General features: G+C 38.7%; 1 protein-coding gene across 11 annotated transcripts in view; it reads right to left on the bottom strand.

Annotated features, from left to right (window-relative positions):
- Nucleotides 1-22,013, bottom strand: part of OPRM1 (opioid receptor mu 1) — a 127,030-nt gene that overhangs the window by 24,055 nt on the left and 80,962 nt on the right. For 8 of the 11 annotated variants that reach the window (XM_010357559.1, XM_010357557.1, XM_010357555.2 and 5 more), the window contains exon 2: nucleotides 708-1,060. In XM_010357559.1, coding sequence (XP_010355861.1) covers nucleotides 708-1,050 — 343 coding nt within the window. In that variant the 5' untranslated portion in view covers nucleotides 1,051-1,060. Of the gene's footprint in view, nucleotides 1-707; nucleotides 1,061-3,096; nucleotides 4,392-19,878; nucleotides 20,831-22,013 lie in introns of those variants that run through there. The other 3 variants (XM_010357558.2, XM_010357560.2, XM_010357562.2) reach the window with 3 other exon arrangements.

Raw genomic sequence — 22,013 nt, 5'->3', positions numbered from 1 at the left:
TACTGCCATTTTGCTCATTCATTTTTAGCCTTGACCAGAGCTAACTTAAGGCTATAAAGAAATTGTGGAAGAAACTCAGTTGTTTGTTACTTTTCAAAGAAAGTTTTACTTCTAATGTTTTTTGTTTTTTTCTAAATTTCTCATTTGCAGTCCACTTTGATCACATTAAGGTTTCATTCAGGGAACAAAAATGAACGTCTCAACATGAGCTAGATCCTCCATGAGGTCGACATTGATATAAAAAATGTAATAATTGTCCAAAGTCTCTAGGAGACTCCAGGTAATGGATGTTTTCACTTCATTTTTTAATGGATTGTTCAATATTCTGATATTAGGTGTAGAAAGATAAATTTGCCATGTAGTCAGTCACTTGAAAATTTTCAACAAGGCTCAGTGTAATACTCTTTGGGTTTAAGCTCCAATTACTCTTGGGAGAGCTATGTCCTAATTTACACAGCATTTTTATGAAGTAAATACAGAGAAATCAGAAATAAATAGATTACATTCTCTTTAAAGGGTTTAATAGGCCTACAATTATGAGGAAAATTCCAATTTTAAAGTATTCAAAGGCATTTTTTTACTAGAAAGAATAATTAAAATTACAATTTGACTGAGATGATGGACCTCTCTATAAATACTACTTTGCTTATGACATCACCATATCAGGCTGTGAACCCTCCATCCCTCAGGCTGGTAACATCACTCACCTTGCCTGTATTTTGTTGTAGCCATGAACATTACAGGAAGACCAATGGCTGAAGAGAGGATCCAGTTGCAGACATTGATAATTTTGGCATTTCGGGGAGTACGGAAATCTAAGGCCTTGACGGGGTGGCAGACTGCAATGTATCGATCAACACTCATGGTGCAGAGGGTGAATATGCTGGTGAACATATTATAGTAATCTATGGAGATCACGATCTTGCAAAGGATGGTTCCAAATGGCCATGTTCCCATTAGGTAATTCACACTCTGGAAGGGGAGGGTACTGGTGACTAAGGCATCTGCCAGAGCAAGGTTGAAAATGTAAATGTTGGTGGCAGTCTTCATTTTGGTGTATCTAGGAGATAAAGGAAGAAGAGTGTCCGAGTCAGTAAAAGACACTCATGTAAAATACAGGTAAGCTTCCAATAATACATTTGCATGAATTAATAGAAAGCTTTTTTGAGATTAGATATAGAATTCTTTTCCAGTATTAGCTTGACTATTTAAAATGATGTCAATGATGTGCCTATGGGCTAAATAGCTGTAATAATAGCAATGATGCTGCTTTGTTGAGTTTTTTTTTTTTTTTTTTTTTTTTTTTTTAGATAGGATCTTGCCCTGTTACCCAGGCTGGAATATAAAGGTATGAACAGGGCTCACTACAGCTTCAACCTCCTGGGGTCAAGAGATCCTCTTGCCTCAGCCTCCCGAGTAGCCGGGACCATAGGTGCATGCTACCATACCCCGTTAATTTAAAAAAACTGTTGTAGGGATAGGGTGTTAACATGTTGCTCAGGCTGGTCTTGAACTCCTGGGCTCAAGCAATCCTCTCTCCTCAGCCTCCCAAAATGTTGGGATTACAGGAACAAGCACACAATGAGTTTTTTTTTTTTTTTTTTTTTTTGTAATGTGTCAGTCATGTGATAGGTCTAATAGAAAGAGGGAGATTCCAGTCAAGTAGTAGAGGCAGAGACTGGATAGTAATTCTAAATATAAAAGAGAAAATTTTAGCTATATAAATACAGTTAAAATTATCAAGAACTATAATTGTGCACGTCTGTAGATAGTATGTACACGAACACATGCACATACAAACACGCAGGCGATTGTGGAGCACAGAGATGAGGCAACTCACAGAGCATAAGGCAAAGGGAATAGCAGGAGTAAGATGTGGAAGGCATCCTGGAAGTGCAAGTTTAATCTCGAAGTACAAGTAGGATGATTGAGTTAGACACTTGGTAGGAGCCGGTCATTCTAGACAGAGAGGTAACAGAGAGAACCCCAACAAAGGTGTAGAGTTGGAGTGACCTGAGGTGTGTGTCAAGCACATTCTACCAGCGAATAGCAATGGATCTGACTGGGGAAGAAGAGAGGCCAGTACATGAAGAACTTGTATGCCATGGTAAGAAAATTAGACTGTATCCAATCCATGATGAGGAACCCAAGTGTGTTTGCTTTGTTTTTATTTTTTAATGCTTTATTGAGGTAGAACTGACCTACACTAAATAACACATAATTAAAGTGTACAATTTGATAAGCTTTGATACATGTGTACACCGGTTAAACCACCACCATAATTAAGATCAGAGATTGGCAAACTATGGTGTGTAGATCCAACTGGGCCACTGCCTGTTTTTATAAATAGTTTTATTGGAACACGGATACACCCATTTAAAAACCCATGAGTGTTTTGATGCTGCAATGGCAGAGTTCAATAATTGCAACAGAGATCAGATCACATGCAAAGCCTAAGTTACTTACTATCTTGCACTTTACAGAAAAAAGTCAACCCCTGATCAAGACAATGACATCAATTGCTCCCAAAAGTGTCTTTGTGTAGCTCTTTAATCTTTCCTTTTTGCCCCTCCCTGTCCTCATATCCCACCCTCACTGCTCCTTAGGCAATTGCCAATCTCGGTTTTCTTTCTGTTCTTGTAGATTAGTTTGCATTTCCTAGAAGATGCAAACAGAATCATTCAGTATGTACTCTTTTTTTGTGCTGCTTCTTTCACTCGGTGTAATTATTTTGCGATTCATCCATGTTGTTGCATATAACAAGAATTAATTCCTTTTTATTGGCAAGTAGTATTACTTATCCATTCATCTGTTTTTTAATCCATTCACCTATTAATGGGAACTGAGTTGCATATAACTTTTGGATGTTACAAATAAACTGTTATAATCATTCTTGTGCAAGTCCTTATATGCTTTTCTTTCTCCTGGGTAAGTATCTAGGAGTGTCATATGTTTTCAAGGCCTGCAGAAATTAGAAATACGATAGTAGAATAGATAAGCAGGTACACTTGCAATAATACATTATATCTGATGGCAGAAGTATACCTTGCAAATATTGGACATCAATTTTTTTTTTAAGATTCCACATATATTTACCTTCATTTGGTAATAGTACCTCGGTTTCACTCTGGGAACCACTCATTTCCCATTCTCAGTCCAGGTGCTTTGGGATGGGCTCTATTACTAGTCCAGGGCGTGAAGATGTTCAGTGACTGGGGCTATGGTGCATGGCAAGGATGGTCTCATGTTCCAACCAGAGCCAGTGAGAGTTTATTTTGAGACTTATGGAGAAAGCGTGTAGTAGTTTTCCTGCAGGACCCACACCTGAGAAGATGTATGGTATGCAGTTGCTGGAGGAGCTTGTCTGAAAATGAACCTAATCCGGAGGATGTGGATTTGAGAGAGTGAGAGAGAACCCCATACCTCAAGCCAGGCCCTCCTTGGGCTTCTGATTTACATGGTGCCATCAATTCCTTTTAAATGTTAGCTGTGTTTACTATTTTTCCGTCACACGAGGTTGAGTCTAACTCATTCAGTCCAAGACGGCTGTTGGTTGGAGGCCCTTTCTTTAGGACTGAATTCTGTGTCCAGGAAAGTGTTTTGGTTTCAAAAACATCAGGAAAGTGATTTCATAAATCCCCTCAGGGTCAATAGGGTGGCTTTGTTACTGAAGCTTTAAAATTCTGATACCTGATCTGGTCTGCAATACTTGCAGAAGTTGCATTACTGCCAGAAAAGCTCCACATTTTCAGGGCTTTTTTTTTTTTTTTTTTTTTGACTTGCTTTAGAAGTTTTACTCTCTTAATGGATTTTAAAGAGAAAGGTAGAGCCATTTAACTTGAGGAGAGAAAATAATGTGCTTTTAGTTTGGACTCTAAATATGGCAAATATGAAAAGATAATGTAGACAAATACTCCAAAGTACAAAAACTAACAAAAAAGCAAAATTAAAACTGTGGTTTTAAGATTTAGAATAATTGAACTTGGTGCTCAAGAAGTTTAAATATTTTTGATTTTTTTAATAAGCAGAAGTTTCTCCCCAAAAGCAGAAAATAACTTTTGCTAGACTCACCGTTGTTTACAGACCTGCATGATCTAAAGACATGCTTCACTGCGTTCGCCACTTTCCTACCCAGCAGACCTTACTTTTTGCAGCTTATCTTTAAGAGTGTTTTATGTTAAGTAACTGGTTCTTTACAGTTTTCTGACTCATCATACTTCTAACCTTTCCTTCAGGCTTATTTTAGCATTATTTCCAATGTATGTTTATTTTAATTTAAAAAAATCATTTCCTTCTCCAGAATGAGGTGTTTGACAAAAAAAAAAATTATGTCAGTGTTCAACATGGTGAAAGGAAATGTGGTTATACACATGTTAATTGGCATGCTAGCCATTCCACAATGTGTATACATTTCAAAACATTATGTTGTACATGGTAAATATATATAATTTTATCTGTCAATTTACACAATAAAAATAATAAAAAAGAAAAGTGAATATCTAAAAAAATTCTTTCAATGGGCATTTTATAGGAATGACGCTGTTTAATTTTTCTCAATTTATTTAAAAAGCCTTCCTCTAAAGATAGCCAGCATTCTTACCCCAGTTACTCATGCTTTGGATCACAGCAACATATAAAAGGGGGCTCAGCGATCTTCTAAATATGTGAAAGAAAATCTTACAAAGCTAAAGGATTAAGAATTCCAATTGCCTCCAGCATATACCCAAAGGCTTTAATCTGAAGAGATGGTCTAATCAGAAAAGGAGTAATGTGGACTGGACATGGTGACTCATGCCTGTAATCGCAGCACTTTGGGAGGCTAAGGTGAATGGATCACTTGAGGTCAGGAGATGGAGACCAGCCTGGTCAACCTTGTCTCTACTAAAATCAGAAAAATTAGCTGGGAGTGGTGGCAGGCACCTGCAATCCCAGCTACTCGGGAGGCTGAGGCAGGAGAATCGTACCACTGCATTCCAGCCTGAGCATCAGAGAGAGACTCTGTCTCAAGAGAAAAAAAAAAAAAAAAATGGGCAAGCTTTTCATTCTGTTCTGTTCTGATGTGGTGGCATGAATGTTGTCCCAGCAAAGTTCAATGGATGGTCAGAGTCACACCACGGGCCTTGCACAGGAGCATAGGACTCAGAGTTAGCAAACTAGCAAAAGAAGTGACCTGCAGGAAGAATTATCTTTGCCATTCAGTTTACCTGAGTGGGTCTGAGTAGAACTCCTGGCTATTAAATCACAGGCCTTTTTCCTTCTTCCATGCCTACTGCTTTGTACTGTGCTGTGAATGTGTTCTGTGGCAAAATGGGCAAAGAGAGGCTCATCTGGATTCACAGGCAATCCTGACATTGACCCTTCCTATGGTAGCCACTGAACTCCATCTTCTGCTCTAAGCAGTGGCCCACGCTGTTTCATTCTAATTATCCCATTAAAATTTTTGTAGTAGGTATTTCTTTAACTTTGGTCTAGATGATTAAATAGCTGTTTTATGAATTCAAACAAATTTACCACACTATTCGTTTTTGAAAAATATTGTGTTCTTCTGAGAACCGACAGTGTTTGATCAATTAGAGTGATTTTTATGCAGCTTCCAGAAGCGTTGGGGAGAAGGCATTGTGAGACCCATTTGTTGGCAGCTCACCTGTTCTTTTATGTTGTATATATGACTTTTGTTTATAAATGTTCTTCCTTTCTTATGGTTATAAAATAATTCCTATTTATCTTTTGACCTATTCTTCACACACTTCTCCAACTATTTCTACTTACTAAAATGTGATTGATTTTGACCTGTTTGTGCTAAGTGAAGCCAGATTGAATAAATTACCTCTGTACACCTGAGGGGCTTTGTAAACTTCTGTTTAGTTTTGTGGTGAATTATCTCTTTTTTTTTTTCTCACTCTGTCACCAGACTGGAGTGCAGTGGGGCGATCTCAGCTTACTGCAACCTTCGCCTCCCGGGTTCAAGCAATTCTCCTGACTCAGCCTCGGGAGTAGCTAGGACTACAGGCGAGCGCCACCACGCCTAGTTAATTTTTTTTTGTACTTTTAATAGAGATGGGGTTTCACCATGTTGGCCGGAATGGTCTGGATCCCTTGATCTCGTGATCCGCCCGCCTCGGCCTCCGAAAGTGCTGGGATTACAAGCGTGAGCCACCGCACCCGGCCTGTGGTTAATTCTTTGAATTGTGATGATTGTGTCTCAGTACAGAAATAAAACTGATCAAGAGAGTGAGACGAGGAAGGACACATTTTAGAATCCAACTTGTGTGTGTTTTTTATTTTAATTCCACATAATGGCCTTCATATTGCTCAACTACCTTTTTCATATGTTCACAATAGAGTCAGTGGTGACAGGCAGAAGAGTTTCACCTCTTTTGGGGCTGATTTTTCTGACTTTTCATTTTTTTTAACCAAGTGGTGTGAAGAAAGATACCTAATTCAGTAAGAATTCAAGGAGCCCCTTTTATATGTTCAACATTGTGCTTGGAAAGATATATTTCTTGCAATTGCCATGACTTTTATGTCCACTTACCCTCACATGGAAATTAACTTTTTTAGTTGAGAAAAAAAATCTCCCTAGAGTGTCATCCTTTAATACTCATAATTAGTTGGATCAATCCAATGAAATAAAGATACTTTCCTACATTTCAAGTAATTATTTAGACAAAGAATGTGGTCAAATGAGTATCTACCTGAATTAATTTTATCCGTTATTATCCATCTATTCCATTCTGATATCCCAGGTGCGTTTTTTTTGTGAGTGTGTGTGTGTGTGTGTGTGTGTGTGTGTGTCTGTGGGGGAGTTCTAAAATAAGAAAAAACATAATCAAAACTAGTGATTATCCTCTATTGGCATTAACATGGAGAAAGACTACATATTAGGTTCTTTTTTTGTATTATATTCTCCACCATCTTAGTGAAGAGGAGAATGGAGGACTTCTCACTTTGCTATAAAATGTTGTGAAACATTTAATTTACATTTATTTCAAAGTGATGTTATGTAGTTAATGACATTTCCAATGAGCTACTATCAGCAAAGGGAAAGCGTGGTGATATCAGACCTCTGAATCTTGTGACAGAAAAGGAACTACTGCTTGCTAGTTTGCCTCAAAAAGAGAAGATGGGGAGAGGCCTGTATGAAATTAAGCAAAGAGGCATCTCCATCCAGAGGACAAGTGCCTGTTTCCATCTCTGTGTGTCACCAGAGTGGGATGACTATCCGTCTTCTTGGTGGCATGTCACTCTTTCTCTCCACATTGTCTTTGCTGTGTTGTCCTCTCCCAATCTTCTCCGCTTTCTTCCTCCTCCAGGTCCCCTAATGACAAACCTTGAGTAAACTATCTGTCAGACAGAGCAAGGGGAAGTTGCTTTCTCAGAACCATGATGAACTTTGTATGTAGAAAACGTAAAATGAATAACTACTTATATTTTTCTTTTTGCATTTGGTGCTTGAAAATATCAGAGGAAAATCTATGTATCCTCATAATAATTGTGTAGAAGCTCATGGCATACATTTCTATTGTGTCACCTCTCCTGCTAATATCATTGTTTCATTCTCTCTTGGTTTCTATTGGCCTGCCTTCTCCTTTATTTCTCTTATTTTTTGGTACGCATTTTTGTAAGGCTCTTTAAATTCTTGTTTTGGAATTGGAAACTGGAGTGGAGGGTGAGGAGAGAACATGGCTGCATGTCACTGCACTACCCCTCTGGGTGTGGGAAAGGAAATGGAAAGAGAGATGCTTCCATTACAGCCAAGAGACATTGCTCTCCCAGTTTTGCATTATGCTTTCTGGAAGTGCCCATTTCCTGCATTATTCGATTTCTGAAAACTTTACTTCAGGACATGAATAGCACTTATCAGAAGTTTCTATAAAAATGACATGTTTTGCTTCTCTGATTTCTGTATTCTGTGACAAATAGTATTTATACATTATAGAAAAATGTTGTTACTATGCTATATTCACTGATATATATATATATATATATATATCAGATTACATATACATGCAGTTATAACTAGATGAAATATTCCTATCTGTGGGTTTGGTTTTTGTTGGCAAATATATAGAAGATTTATTTTTTTGGACCAAAGACTTTGAAAACAGCATAGAAGCATCCATCTCAGGAGCTATAGCTTTTCGGTTTACAGAGAACACTGCTTTGCTTTTATTCTAAGAACCTGATATTTAGAGCTTAGAAATAGCTTACCTTTCAAACTTATAACTTCTAAGAAGAAAGGTCATTTCTTATATTTTAGGATCTGGGAATTTTATAAATGAAAAATCAAGTATGCACTACTAGCAACTTCAAATCATGGTATACGGCCCTAGGTATTTCTTTAATATGGAAGGAACAACAAAGAAAACAACTTCAAAATATGATAAAACAATTTCATCATTATTAATATTAGAAAATTACCTTTTGTAGAAGTGCAAGCATATGCTGTAGACTTTAAATTTCTAGAGAACTTAGACTACCAGTAAAATTATTTTTTATTGCACTTAGTACAACAAATATAAGGCTTAATACACACTTTTGGTAATGGCATTGTACATATTATCACTCAATAGAAGTAAAATGTGAAAAGTAACATGGATAGAATAATTTAACAAAATAAAATAGAAAAAATAATCCATTCAGCATAGAACCCAGCACAAGATGGGCACCAGTAAACACTCATTGAATGGAATTTAAATAAAGAAATAAGGGCTTGGGTTATTTTATCTTTTGTGTGTAGGATAGAACATTTTTTTCTTGGGAGACCAGCAATTTTTGAAGTAAGAATGAAGAAGGAATATTTGTTTTTGCTATGCCAATTCACTGTCAAATGACAAAAAAACTTCAATCATAGAAAGTCATGGAATAATGAGAAGATCCCAATGAGACTTTGAAGATCACATTGTCTAAGAGTAAAAGGGGTGACATCAGGTCTCTGAATCCTGCTACAGGAAAGGAACTATTGCTTGCTAATTTGCCTCAAAAAGAGAAGACCGGAAGAGGCCTCTATGAAACTCAGCAAAGAGGCACGTTTGCTTGATGGTGAAGGACTCGAGGCACAGAGAGGTACAAGTATTTGAGGCTTTTCTGCCATTTCTCTAGACTCCATCTAAAACTAAAGTAAAGTCTAGCTTGCATTGCGGGCCACGTGTATTTCTAGGAGTGCATTGCTGAGCATGTTGTAAGCAATGTGTCCCAGAAATACTCTTCTGCCTCTCTGGCCACACTGAGGTAGGCATGTAAAGCTTTCTTATCTTCTTTTCAAAGATGACTGTGCTGAGAGTATCTTGGAAATCTTGAGACATTTTCTCATTATAGTGAATGCTGTAACAGTCATAATTGTTTATTTTTTCCATATCCTTTGCATTCTTTTCTCTTTTTCTCATTTATTTATTTATTTATTTATTTATGAGACGGAGTCTCGCTCTGTCGCCCGGGCTGGAGTGCAGTGGCGCTATCTCAGCTCACCGCAAGCTCCGCCTCCCGGGTTCCCGCCACTCTCTTGCCTCAGCTTCCTGAGTAGCCGGGACTACAGGCGCCCGCCACCACGCCCGGCTACTTTTTTCTGTATTTTTAGTAGAGACGGGGTTTCACCGTGTTAGTCAGAATGGTCTCAATCTCCTGACCTCGTTATCCACCCGCCTCGGCCTCTCAAAGTGCTGGGATTACAGGCGTGAGCCACCGTGCCCGGCTCTTTGCTGTATTTTCTTTTTCTTTTTTTTTTTTTCTTTATTTTTTTATTATTATACTTTAAGTTCTAGGGTACATGTGCATAACGTGTAGGTTTGTTACATATGTATACTTATGCCGTTGGTGTGCTGCACCCATCAACTCGTCAGCACCCATCAATTCATCATTTATATCATGTATAACTCCCCAATGCAATCCCTCCCTCCTCCCCCCTCCCCATAATAGGCCCCAGTGCGTGAAGTTCCCCTTCCCGAGTCCAAGTGATCTCATTGTTCAGTTCCCACCTATGAGTGAGAACATGCGGTGTTTGGTTTTCTCTTCTTGTGATAGTTTGCTAAGAATGATGGTTTCCAGCTGCATCCATGTCCCTACAAAGGACGCAAACTCATCCTTTTTTATGGCTGCATAGTATTCCATGGTGTATATGTGCCACATTTTCTTAATCCAGTCTGTCACAGATGGACATTTGGGTTGATTCCAAGTTTTTGCTATTGTGAATAGTGCCGCAATAAACATACGTGTGCATGTGTCTTTGTAGTAGACTAATTTATAATCCTTTGGGTATATACCCAGTAGTGGGATGGCTGGGTCATATGGTACATCTAGCTCTAGATCCTTGAGGAATTGCCATACTGTTTTCCATAATGGTTGAACTAGTTTACAATCCCACCAACAGTGTAAAAGTGTTCCTATTTCTCCACATCCTCTCCAACACCTGTTGTTTCCTGACTTCTTAATGATTGCCATTCTAACTGGTGTGAGATGGTATCTCATTGTGGTTTTGATTTGCATTTCTCTGATGGCGAGTGATGATGAGCATTTTTTCATGTGTCTGTTGGCTGTATGAATATCTTCTTTTGAGAAATGTCTGTTCATATCCTTTCCCCACTTTTTGATGGGGTTGTTTGTTTTTTTCTCATATATTTGTTTGAGTTCTTTGTAGATTCTGGATATTAGCCCTTTGTCAGATGAGTAGGTTGCAAAAATTTTTTCCCATTCTGTAGGTTGCCTGTTCACTCTGATGGTAGTTTCTTTTGCTGTGCAAAAGCTCTTTAGTTTAATTAGATCCCATTTGTCAATTTTGGCTTTTGCTGCCGTTGCTTTTGGTGTTTTAGACATGTTTTGCTGTATTTTCTTACAATCCGTGGTTTGAACTGATCAGTTCTAGGTAAACTGACTCCCAACCTCTCTGTTCCCAGATTTGTGACTACGTTTTCTCCTTTTGTTTGGACATCTGTGCCTGCTTGTCGTATTGGTTTCTCAGAGACAATACTTCTCAAAAGGTACTTACTCTTTCTCACCTCTTCCACCCCACCACCACCACAATGAGAACAACACAATAATCAGTAAAATCACTTACGAAGATACAACAAATGGAGAATTGAGATTATTAGAAAGAAGGATCAACAAGACTTAATTATTTTTTAGAAGGAGGGAATGAAAGAAGGGTGTAATGTGACTTCCGCATTTCTAGCCTGGGAGAATGAATAGATGGCAATATCGTTGCCTAACAGAGAAGGCAGAGAGGAAAAGCAGATTTGGTGTTGACACTTTGGATGTATGCTGTTGCGGGACAAAGGAGACTGTTCATTAAGTCATTGGAAATGTCTATAGTTTAGCCGGAGCCACTCACGTACGGGTCACCAGACTCTAGATAATGATTCTAATGCGAGCAGATGGGATCTGTGCTGTGATGCAGAATGGAAAGAATGCTGAAGGCAGAGAAGGATCAAGTTCCAGAAAAAAACAGAGAGGAAAAGAGGGAGTGAGACAGGGAGGAAAGCTAGGAATGCACTTTGCAGGCTACGTCAGAAATATGTGAATGTGAGAGAAATGAGGTTTGAAATGTCAGGCAGAACCCAATCTGTGGGAAAATTTAAAATCATCTTACACACGTTTTTGTAAGTAGAGGATTTGATTTTTATCATATCTAGTCAAAGCAATTTTCGTGTATCGTGGCTATAGCTGATTATACATGTAAAATGCAATTATTCATGGACTGTAACTTTTTGATGGCAATTGTTTTGAAATAGAATTTATCAGGATTCTTGCATTTGAAGGCATTAAGTTTGCTGCAGTACTAAAGCTGTGAGTATGTCTGTATGTGAAATCACATATTTCATGTGTCTTAACATATTGGATTACATTTCACTTATGTGATAAAAACTTCCCTGATAAATCTTATAGCTCATATAAGAAATGATCTTGATAGAAATGTGCCCAAATCTGACAATCTTACAAATTTAAATGACAATTCCAGGATCAATTTGCAAACTAAAAAATTATGTAAAATATCAATAAAAATAAATAAATTTTTGATTAACCATGCTAGATAAACTAATTATTATTCCCTTTTCCATATAGAAAATGATAATCTGAAATTTTAATCAAATAATCAGGCATTCCTAAAGTATACAGCCTACCATTTAAGAAAGCATTACAGAGGTATGGCAGGGAGTTAACTAGCAAAAATATTAATTTTTCTGACCAGGTGCAGTTGCTCACATCTTTAATCCTAAGCTCTTTGGGAGGCCAAGGTGGGAGGATCCACTGAGCCTAGGTGTTCAAGGCTGCAGTGAGCTACAATCATGCTACTGCACTCCAGCCTGGGCAATAGACCAAGATCTCATTTCTAAAAAATGAAAACAAATTAAAAAGATAAAAAAAGTATCTTTTCTGAATTTTGTGATATTTGTGCTATTTGTCAAATTTTAAAACTTTATATTTGTAAATCATTTTTCCATTGAATTATCTGCTTTAGTTTCTTATTTTTACTTGTGATTTTTTTTATCGTTTTCTTTTTTTTTTTTTTTTTTTTTTTTTTTTTTGAGGCGGAGTCTCGCTCTGTCGCCCGGACTGGAGTGCAGTGGCCGGATCTCAGCTCACTGCAAGCTCCGCCTCCCCGGGTTTACGCCATTCTCCCGCCTCAGCCTCCCGAGTAGCTGGGACTACAGGCGCCCGCCACCTCGCCCAGCTAGTTTTTGTATTTTTAGTAGAGACGGGGTTTCACCGTGTTAGCCAGGATGGTCTCGATCTCCTGACCTCGTGATCCGCCCATCTCGGCCTCCCAAAGTGCTGGGATTACAGGCTTGAGCCACCGCGCCCGGCCTTTTTTATCGTTTTCTTACAGAGCACTCCAGTGTGTATGTGTCTTGAGTCCCACCCTACATATTTCGAGCCCCTCCCTGCTCACCTCTCAACTCTGGCTCTCAGAGCTGTTCCTGGAGGGAGCCTGATGATCTCTCTGGTGTCTCCCCTGGATTTATACCACAAGACTCTAGAGGGCTCACTTCCCACACGCAGCGCAGGTGCCTCTGGCTGGCACAAAAGTTCCCAACTCCATTAACCTGCTCTACCCCATTTTGGGTCTCCTTCTCATATTGAAAGACCATTTCAGTTTCTCTTTGCCAAGTGTCATCTGGCCAGATTTCTACTCCCCTCTAGCTACTCCAGGGGACCCTGGGACACTCTGTGAAGTGTCTCTCTCCAGAATTCCAGTCAGGTGAGAGGTCACATCTCTTATTGTTTTGGATTCCTTTTGTTTATTTCCCCATAAAGAGTTTTTCCTGGAGTGAGGGAATGAGATGATCAGTTGGTAAAGGCAGGGCTCACACTCAGTTAATTTCTCCTACTCTCTTTCTCCTATCCTCTCAAATGTCTTTCCCCAACCCAGAATGTTTTCCTCTCTCCTGTCTTCCTCTCTGTGTGGCAGGATCATCAACATTTTCAACAACTTTTATTTTCTAATGTATGACCTATTGCATAAGCTGTATTCTTTCAGTTTTTAGGATGACCTTTCTTCCCCCCTACCCTCTTCCTGAGATAAGGTCTGGCTCTGTCGCCCAGGCTGGAGTGCAGTGGCACAATCATGACTCACTACAGCTTTGACCTCCTCTGTTCAAGCAATCCTCCTACCTCAGCCTCCCAAGTAGCTGGGACCACAGACATGCGTCACCATGCCTGGCTAATCTTTTGTACTTTTTGTAGAGATGAGGGATGGGGCTTCAACATGTTGCCCAGGCTGGTCTCAAATTTCTAGGCTCAAGAGATCCTCCCTCCTTGGCCTCCCAAAGTGCTGGGATTACAGGTGTGAGCCGCCACATGCAGCCTAGGATATGTTTTTCATAATAAGTGCAAGCTTTCAGAATTCATTAAAAACATTTTCCTTTCTCATCCATCTAGTTTTGCATTTTAAAACTAAAGCTTTCAAAATTCTATAATGGAATTGATAGTCAATTGCTCTCCCTGTGGGTTCTTTTTCCCTTTCTTGGAAATACAGGCTTACTCTCATAGTCTGGTTTTAAGGATAACAGACCTGCAGTATAAAAAGGAATTACTGAAAGGAGATATATGCAATGGATATTATTTTTATTTCTTATTTTTGCTAAGTGCCTATTAGGTAACTGGTAAGGAAATTAAATAGGCATTTGGAATGTGGAGTTTAGAAGAGAGGACAGGGCTAGTGGTGTGACTTTGGGAGTAGTTGACATATGGGTAGTTTATAAAGCATGGAACTGAGGAAGAAAACTTAAGGAGAAAGTATACGCACAGAAGAGAAGAGGGCCTAGGTTAAAGCTCCAAGAAAGGTAGAGGAACTTAGAAATGGCCAGAGAATTTAAGTAAGAAACCCAGAGCTGGGCTTAAGGAAGTCAAAAGAAGAAAGATTACCATGAAGTCTATAGTGGTCAAATTTGCTGAATGCAAGGAGATTGAGTAACAGAAATATGCTCACTGCCTTTGACAAAGTACCTGTTAATAACCTTGGCAAATTCCATGGAGTGGTAGGGTTGGATGATAAATAGATATGAGTTAAAAAACAAAAAAAAGTAAATGGGGAGTGAGGATCTGGAAGTCAACGATTTAGAAAAGTCTTTGGAGATATTTTGGTACCAAGAGGGAAAGAGAACTGTGAGTTCAAGAAAGATTTCTGTTTTTGTTTTAATTAATTAATTAGTTTTTATTTTTATTTTTATTTTTTGAGATGGAGTCTCACTCTGTCGCCCAGGCTGGAGTGCTATGGCATCATCTCAACTCACTGCAATCTCCACTTCCCAAGTTCAAGCGATTCTTCTTCCTCAGCCTCCTGAGTAGTTGGAATTACAGACGTGTGCCACCATGCCCAGTTAATTTTTGTATTTTTAGTAAAGACAGGGTTTCACCATGTTGGCCAGGCTGGTCTTGAACTCCTGAACTCAAGTTATTCACCCACCTCAGCTTTACAAAGTGCTGGGATTACAGGCATGAGCCACCATGCCTGGCCTTATTTCGTTTTTTAAAAAACGTGATTTGAAGGTTGGGCGAAGTGGCTCATGCCTGTAATCCCAGCACTTTAGGAGGATGAGGTGGGAGAATCACTTGAGGCCAGGAGTTCAAGATCAGCCTGGCCAGCATGGTGAAACTCTGTCTCTAAAAACAAAACAAAACAAAAATCCTAGAAACAACCTCCTTATGATTTGATATACTAGAGAATGTATGTGTGCTATTAAATCATTTGTAGCAATGAAAACTTGAAGAAGCAGGGAAAATAGAGTATGAGCAATGTCTTGAGAAACTGAAAGGGGGTGGGGTTTGGAGCACATGCGGATTGGTTGATTTCTTCTTGATTATGAAGGGCAACAAGACTAAAAATATGGGTACAGATACAGAAGAGGCTTGTAGATCTGTTGAGAACTTTTTTTGCCTGCTTTTATTTTTTTTTATTGAAAGCCCTCTATTAGCTGCATTTTTTTCTGTTTTATAATTTTCATTTGTTTTACATGTCAGCAAAACTTCAAGAAAGAATCCATATTTACTGTTCTGAATTCTATCGGAAAGGAACAAAATGAATATTTGTTGGATGAATAAACAAAATAAAACCCAGAAGTATCTATGAAAGGAAATGATAGAGAAGAAAAGGTCGGAGGTCTAGAAGAGAAGAGAATAGGAAAGTAAATTTAGCAGAGAAACATTTGCTTGGCAGTATTAGGTGCTCATTTGAGATTTGTAGTTTATAAAAAAGGAATGAGGATGATGGATTGAAGAGCTCAGTTTTAGGGGAGGTATGAGATTCAGGGTCTGGAAAGGAAGAGGTGCTGGTCTGAAAGGTGATGATTCTTACAGGGGAGATTTTGGAGTTCTTGATGTCCAGTTCTAGGATATGACTATGGAAGACTGGGCCAAAATATACCTGGAGTGAAATATTGATAATGAGCCCGATTCAAATACTATCTCCTTCATGATGTCTTTTGATCCTTTCCATGGGTGTGATCTCTCTAGGTTGAGTTCTGCTAATGACTATTGTTACTATTACTGCGGTTACTGCTACTTCTACTACGTATTCCGTTTCTTCTTATTCTTCTTCTTCCTTCTCCTATTCCTCTTCTTCTTCCTCCTTTCTTCTTCTTTCTCCCAATTCTCTTCAGGTTAGTCTGTTTTATATTACAGTAATGACTTGATTATATCTCCTTTAGCACATGTAGTCTTTAAACAAGTATTGAGTCAAACTTTCTTTTTTCATTCAATTTTAAAATTAATTTTAATCAGTTTATGAAAACACAAATTTTTGTGTACAAACACTTGTACACAAGTTTCAAATAATACTAAAGACCCCTTTAAGCCAATTCCAGTATCATATGCCTCTTTTCCTCAAACACATACACACCACACACTCTCTCTGTCTCATGAGTTTGGACTGTTACATTGCCTTGACAATAATTATGTGCATAAATATGTACCCTTAGAAAATATACAATGCAGTGTTATTTATTTTTATTTTTTATTTTTTTGAGACAGAGTCTCACTCTGCAGCCCAAGCTAGAGTGCAGTGGCATGATCTTGGCTCACTGCAACTTCTGCCTCTGGGACTCAAACGATTCTCATGCCTCAATCTCCCAAGTAGCTGGGATTACACGTGCATGCCACTATGGCCAGCTATTTTTTGTTTTATATATTTTAGTCGAGACAGGGTTTCACCATGTTGGCCAGGCTGGTCTTGAACTCCTGACCTCAGATGATCTGCCCACCTCAGCCTCACAACATGCTGGGATTATAGGTGTGAGTCATGGCGCCCGGACTACATTATTTATTTTCTTAACTCAAATAGTAACATACTGCATCTACTTTGTGTATATTTTGTGAGTTCCTTCAACTTGTTAGTCAGCAATATAATTTTGTGGGTTCTTCATTTTAATACCTGTAGACTTAGTTCATTTTTTTTTTTTTTTTGAGATGGAGTTTCCCTCTTGTTGCCCAGGCTGGAGTCCAATGACTTGATCTCGACTCACTGCAACCTCCACCTCCCGGGTTTGAGAGATTTTCCTGCCTCAGCCTCTCAAGTAGCTGGGATTACAGGTGCTCGTCACTACATCCAGCTAATTTTTGTAGTTTTAGTAGAGACAGGATTTCACCATGTTGGCCAGGCTGGTCTCAACCTCCTGACCTCAGGTGATCCATCTCCCTCAGCCTCCAGAAGTGCTGGGATTACAGGTGTGAGCCATCATGCCCGGCTTAGTTCATTTTTTAAAAAATAGCTGTGTAGTAGTATTTTACATGAATACGTCTCATTTTGTGTATCCTTTTTGCCACTCGGCATTTACGTTGTTCATTTTTCAATATTATTAGCAACGCTGCAATGGGTGTTGCTGTAACTGTCTCTTTGTGCAAATCTTTCTCTGGGCTGGTGTTAGCAGTTTCCAGAGGATCCACATTTCTGTTTAGAGAAGGTCACCCAAATTACCTGGAAAAGCAGTTGTCCTCTGATCTGAGGCACATGATTGTTTGTTCCTATATCCTCCCAATATTTGATGTCAAAAAACTTTAAAACATCTACCAATCTTTTTTTTGTTTGTTTTCAGACAGAGTGTTGCTCTGTCACTCAGACTGGAGTGCAGTGGGGTGATCACAGCTCACTGCACACTGTAGCCTTGACCTCACTGACTTAAATGATCCTCCCATCTCAAACTCCCAAGTAGCTGGGACTGCAGGCACACACCACTGCACCTGGCTAATTTTTTGTTTATTTTTTTTAGAGATGAGATCTCCCTTGATTGCCTAAATTGGCCTTGAACTCCTGAGCTCAAACGATCTGCCTGCCTCAGCCTCCAAAAGTGCTGGGATTACAGGAATGAGTCACCATGTCCAGCCATATCTACCAATATTATGAATGATATGTAATATGCCATTATTGTTTCAATTAACAGTATACTATTTAGAGGTTGAAAATAATTTCATCTATTTCTGGGTTAATTGTACTGCCTCTTCTATGAATTTATTTTCTTTTTCTGACCATTTTTATTGGGTTATCTTTTTCCTACTGATTTAAAAAAATTTAAGATACATGCTGCAAATATTTCCTCAAAGATTGCTATTGTTTAACTTTATTCATAGTGTTTTTGTCCCTTAGAAGTATTACATTTTGACTACCTGTGGTGTATGTGTCTGTCCATGTTTTTCATAAAGGTCTTACTTATTCTGAGATTATTAAAAATGATCTCTGAAATCTTCTTCTGATAATTTAAAAATATTGATTCCTTTACAGGGTGCATTATTTAAACTTTGTAAAAATAATACACGCTTACTGTACAAATACACAATACAGGAAAATACAAAGAATCACATAAAAATAAAGTAAAATCCTACTACATGGTGATTGCCTTTTCAAGCATCTCCTTATACACGAGAAGAGGAGTAATGAAAATGAATATTGTCTACATGCCCGGTATTGCACTAAGTAATTCATAAAGTTATGGGATGGGCACTTCATCATCCCCATTTTACAGGCAAGAAAGCTAAGGCTCAGAGACATCAGCTCCCTTTCCCCAATCTATAAAGCCAGTAAATGACAGACTGGGATTCCCTGGGTCTGTTCACTGTTCTACCCTTCCTCTCTCTAACACATGGGGCATATCTCAGAGGTAGGGTTGAGTCTTCTAAGTCTTTCAAGCCCCCTGTATAGGAGCACTTGAAATGCTTATTTTAGGCTGAGGTGAGTGGATCACTTGAGGTCAGGAGTTTGAGACCAGCCTGGCCCAAATGGTGAAACTCCATTTCTACTAAAATTATAAAAATTGGCTATGCATGCTGGCCTGCACTCATAATCCCAGCTCTTCGGGAGGCTGAGGCAGGAGAAATGCTTGACCCGGGAGGTGGAGGTTGCAGTGAGCCGAGATTGCGCCACTGCACTCCAACCTGGGAGCAGAGCAGAACTCTGTCGGGAAAAAAAAAGTGCTTATTTTAGTTGGTTATATAAAAAACAGATTTAATCTCTATGAAAAAGGTACAAATACATAATTTCATCCTTGTAATGAAAAATGCCAGTTCTTTTTGCTTTGTCTCTTTTCTATTTTTCACTGTATCATTTTCAATATTTGTAACTGATTATGTTGCTATTTCCTTCAATAGCTCTAAAAAGCATGTTTCTAGTGTACGTTGAGGATATAACCTCTAAGAGAGCTGGTTTGGCTTAAGGTTCAAAGTAGTTTTTGTTCACTTTGAAAATGTTGCTCTATTCATTGTCTTCTTGATGCCGATTGTGTTGTTGAAAACTCTCATTCTATTCCCTTTAAAAATATAATTTTCTCTTCTCTTGTAGTACTTGCAATCTTATCTCTTTTGTATGTTCTTGAATTTTATTAAAATATGGCAAGAATTTTTAAAAATATTTATTGTGCTTGGAACACAGAGACATCAATTCAGTCTCATTTCTTTCTTTAGTTACAGGATGTTTGGGCTGTTATTTCTTCCAATATTGCCTCTCTTCCATTTCCTTTGTTCTCTACCTTTAATAGATAAATTTTAGCTTTTCTGTGTCTATCCTTTCAGTATCTTATGTGTTTCTTCATACTCTCCATTTCTGTCCCATTTTCTTTTCTTTTCTTGTCTTTTTTTGTTTGTTGGTTGGTTGGTTGGTTTGAAGGAATCTTGCTCTGTACCCCGGGCTGGGGTGCACTGGTATGATCTTGGCTCACTGCAACCTCCCACCTCCCAGGTTCAAGTGATTCTCCTGCCTCAACCTCCTGAGTAGCTGGGACTACAGGCGTGTACCACCATGCCTGGCTAATTTTTGTATTTTTAGTAAAGGCTGCGTTTCACCATGTTGGCAAGGCTGGTCTTGAACTTCTGACCTCAGGTGATTTGCCCACCTTGGCCTCCCAAAGTGCTGGGATTAGAGGTATGAGCCACCACACCCGGCCTCCATCTCATTTTCTATGTTCTTCCAGCTCATTAACATGCTCTTTGTCTTCTCTCCTTCTGGTTTTCAGCTCACCCATAAAATCCTGAATACCAAAAATTATGGTTGTTATTTTTAGAATTTCCAATTTGTTTGTTTATTTAACAAACATTTATGTGTCAGATACTGTTCAGAGTGCTTTACTAATGCTAAATTATTTAATCCTCATACCACATATATAAGGTATATACCATGACTATCTTCATTTTACAGATGGAAAAATGAAGACACAGATTGGTTAAGCAATTTGCCCTGGAGACATCCAACTATTGATTGTCGTCAGAGCCAGAATTGAAACCTAGGTTGTCTGGGAATTTAGGTGCTATGCTTTGCTTGTTAATAACCACCTCTTATTATTTTTGAATTGCTTCCTCCTATTTCATAAACCAATTCTCTCCTTTATCTCTCTGAAAATGTGAAATATGACTTATTATCATTCATTTTTCTGAGACAGCGTCTTGCTCTGTCACCCAGGCTGGAGTACAGTGGGACAAGCTTGGCTCATTGCAACCTCCACATCCCAGGTTCAAATGATTCTGCTGCCTCAGCCTCCTGAGTAGCTGGGATCACAGGCGTGGGCCACCACACTGGCTAGTTTTTGTAGTTTTAGTAGAGATGGGTTTTGCCATGTTGGCCAGGCTGGTCTCGAACTCCTGGACTTAAGTGACCGACATGACTTCACCTCCCAAAGTGCTGGGATTACAGGTGTGAACCACCATGCCTGATATGACTTATTTTAAAGTGCTTGTGTGATTACTTTTTTATTCTGTTTCCTCAAGTGTAAATTCTTCTGTTTATTGTGTTCCCACTGGTGCCCTGTCTCTTTCCTGGGGCAGTCACTCTTCAACAGTGTGATGATTATTGGCTTTGAGCTGATCCTTGAAGATAATATTCCCTGGTAGACTGTTCACTGCTTCTGCTTGTGCAGCCTGGCTGGAGATAAAGGTTAGAATTAGCTCCTGAGTTTACACACCATGCAGTTTTCAATAAAAACAGAGGATGAGATGGCTTGTAGTAGATGTAATACATTAGTGGCTGGTCATCTGATTTCGACTACTTATCTTTCCTTCTAATCCTGCAGAGAAGTGCTAGTCTCCCAGGTATAGCCTAGTATCTCTTCCGTAAGTATGCATGAATTTTATAAAGGACACCGTTGCTTATGTCTAGCCTGGAAGATATAAAAGAGTAAACTAACATGCCTGCTACCACTGTGGAAATCTGCCTCATTATGGAATATCAGTGGGGTTGCCTCGACTACCTGCAGCTTATATTGGCTGTTCTTAGTTTCAGGTTTTCTTTCAGCATTTTAGTTTATCTGCAATGGGAGAACCTCCTTTCTTCTGACTTCATGTTTCATGAGTGAAGTCATCCACCATTTCTCTGCTTTGATTTCTCTCAGTTCCATTATTCACTCCTTTCAAAAGGAGGAGTGATTAGCTAGTTTATATGTTTAAAGAATAGGATATGTATAGCTTTCTCCCTTTCTCTCTTTCTTTGAGGTTCAGCTTCCCAAGGAAAACACAAAGCTATTCTATTTTCTAAATTTTAAAGGGGCGGGTATCCATGTGCGGAGGTCACCAGTGGTCCAAGCAGGCAATCAGGTGGTTTAGTATGCTGCATTCTGGGATAAGAATTGGGAAGCCATTGTTACTGCACAACTTTTCATTATAAAGATATTTACCAGTAGTGAAGTTGTTAATTCCTTTTGTCTTATCTCTCAGTTGGTTCAAAAATGGCAGAGAAAACAGGAATAACCTTTAATAGGGCCCTTTAAAAGATCACATTGTTTAGTAAGAATTTCTCTGTCATTTTCATAAACCAATGTATGACTGTCCATTGATTTATTGCTTTATATTATCTAAAAAATAGTTTCTATCATGTTTTGGAGTTTGGACACCAGGAGTGGAGTCTTGTGCTTGTTTTCAGTTAGCTATCTTGAAAATGAAAGATTGAAGTTCACTTTAAACAAGTACTCAGTTTTAGTATTGAATAAAAGCAAATCTTGTGCTATCAACGAATTTGAAAATACATTTCAACTTTTTGCATGCTTGCACATGAAATCTTAGTGCTATGTAACATATGTGATGATTATAGTAGTATTATCTGTTTTATCTAT

This window comes from Rhinopithecus roxellana, chromosome 4 (assembly GCF_007565055.1).
Source record: "Rhinopithecus roxellana isolate Shanxi Qingling chromosome 4, ASM756505v1, whole genome shotgun sequence".
In the NCBI taxonomy this organism is placed as follows: Eukaryota; Metazoa; Chordata; class Mammalia; order Primates; family Cercopithecidae; genus Rhinopithecus; species Rhinopithecus roxellana.
This window is presented reverse-complemented; position numbering and strand designations above follow the sequence as displayed.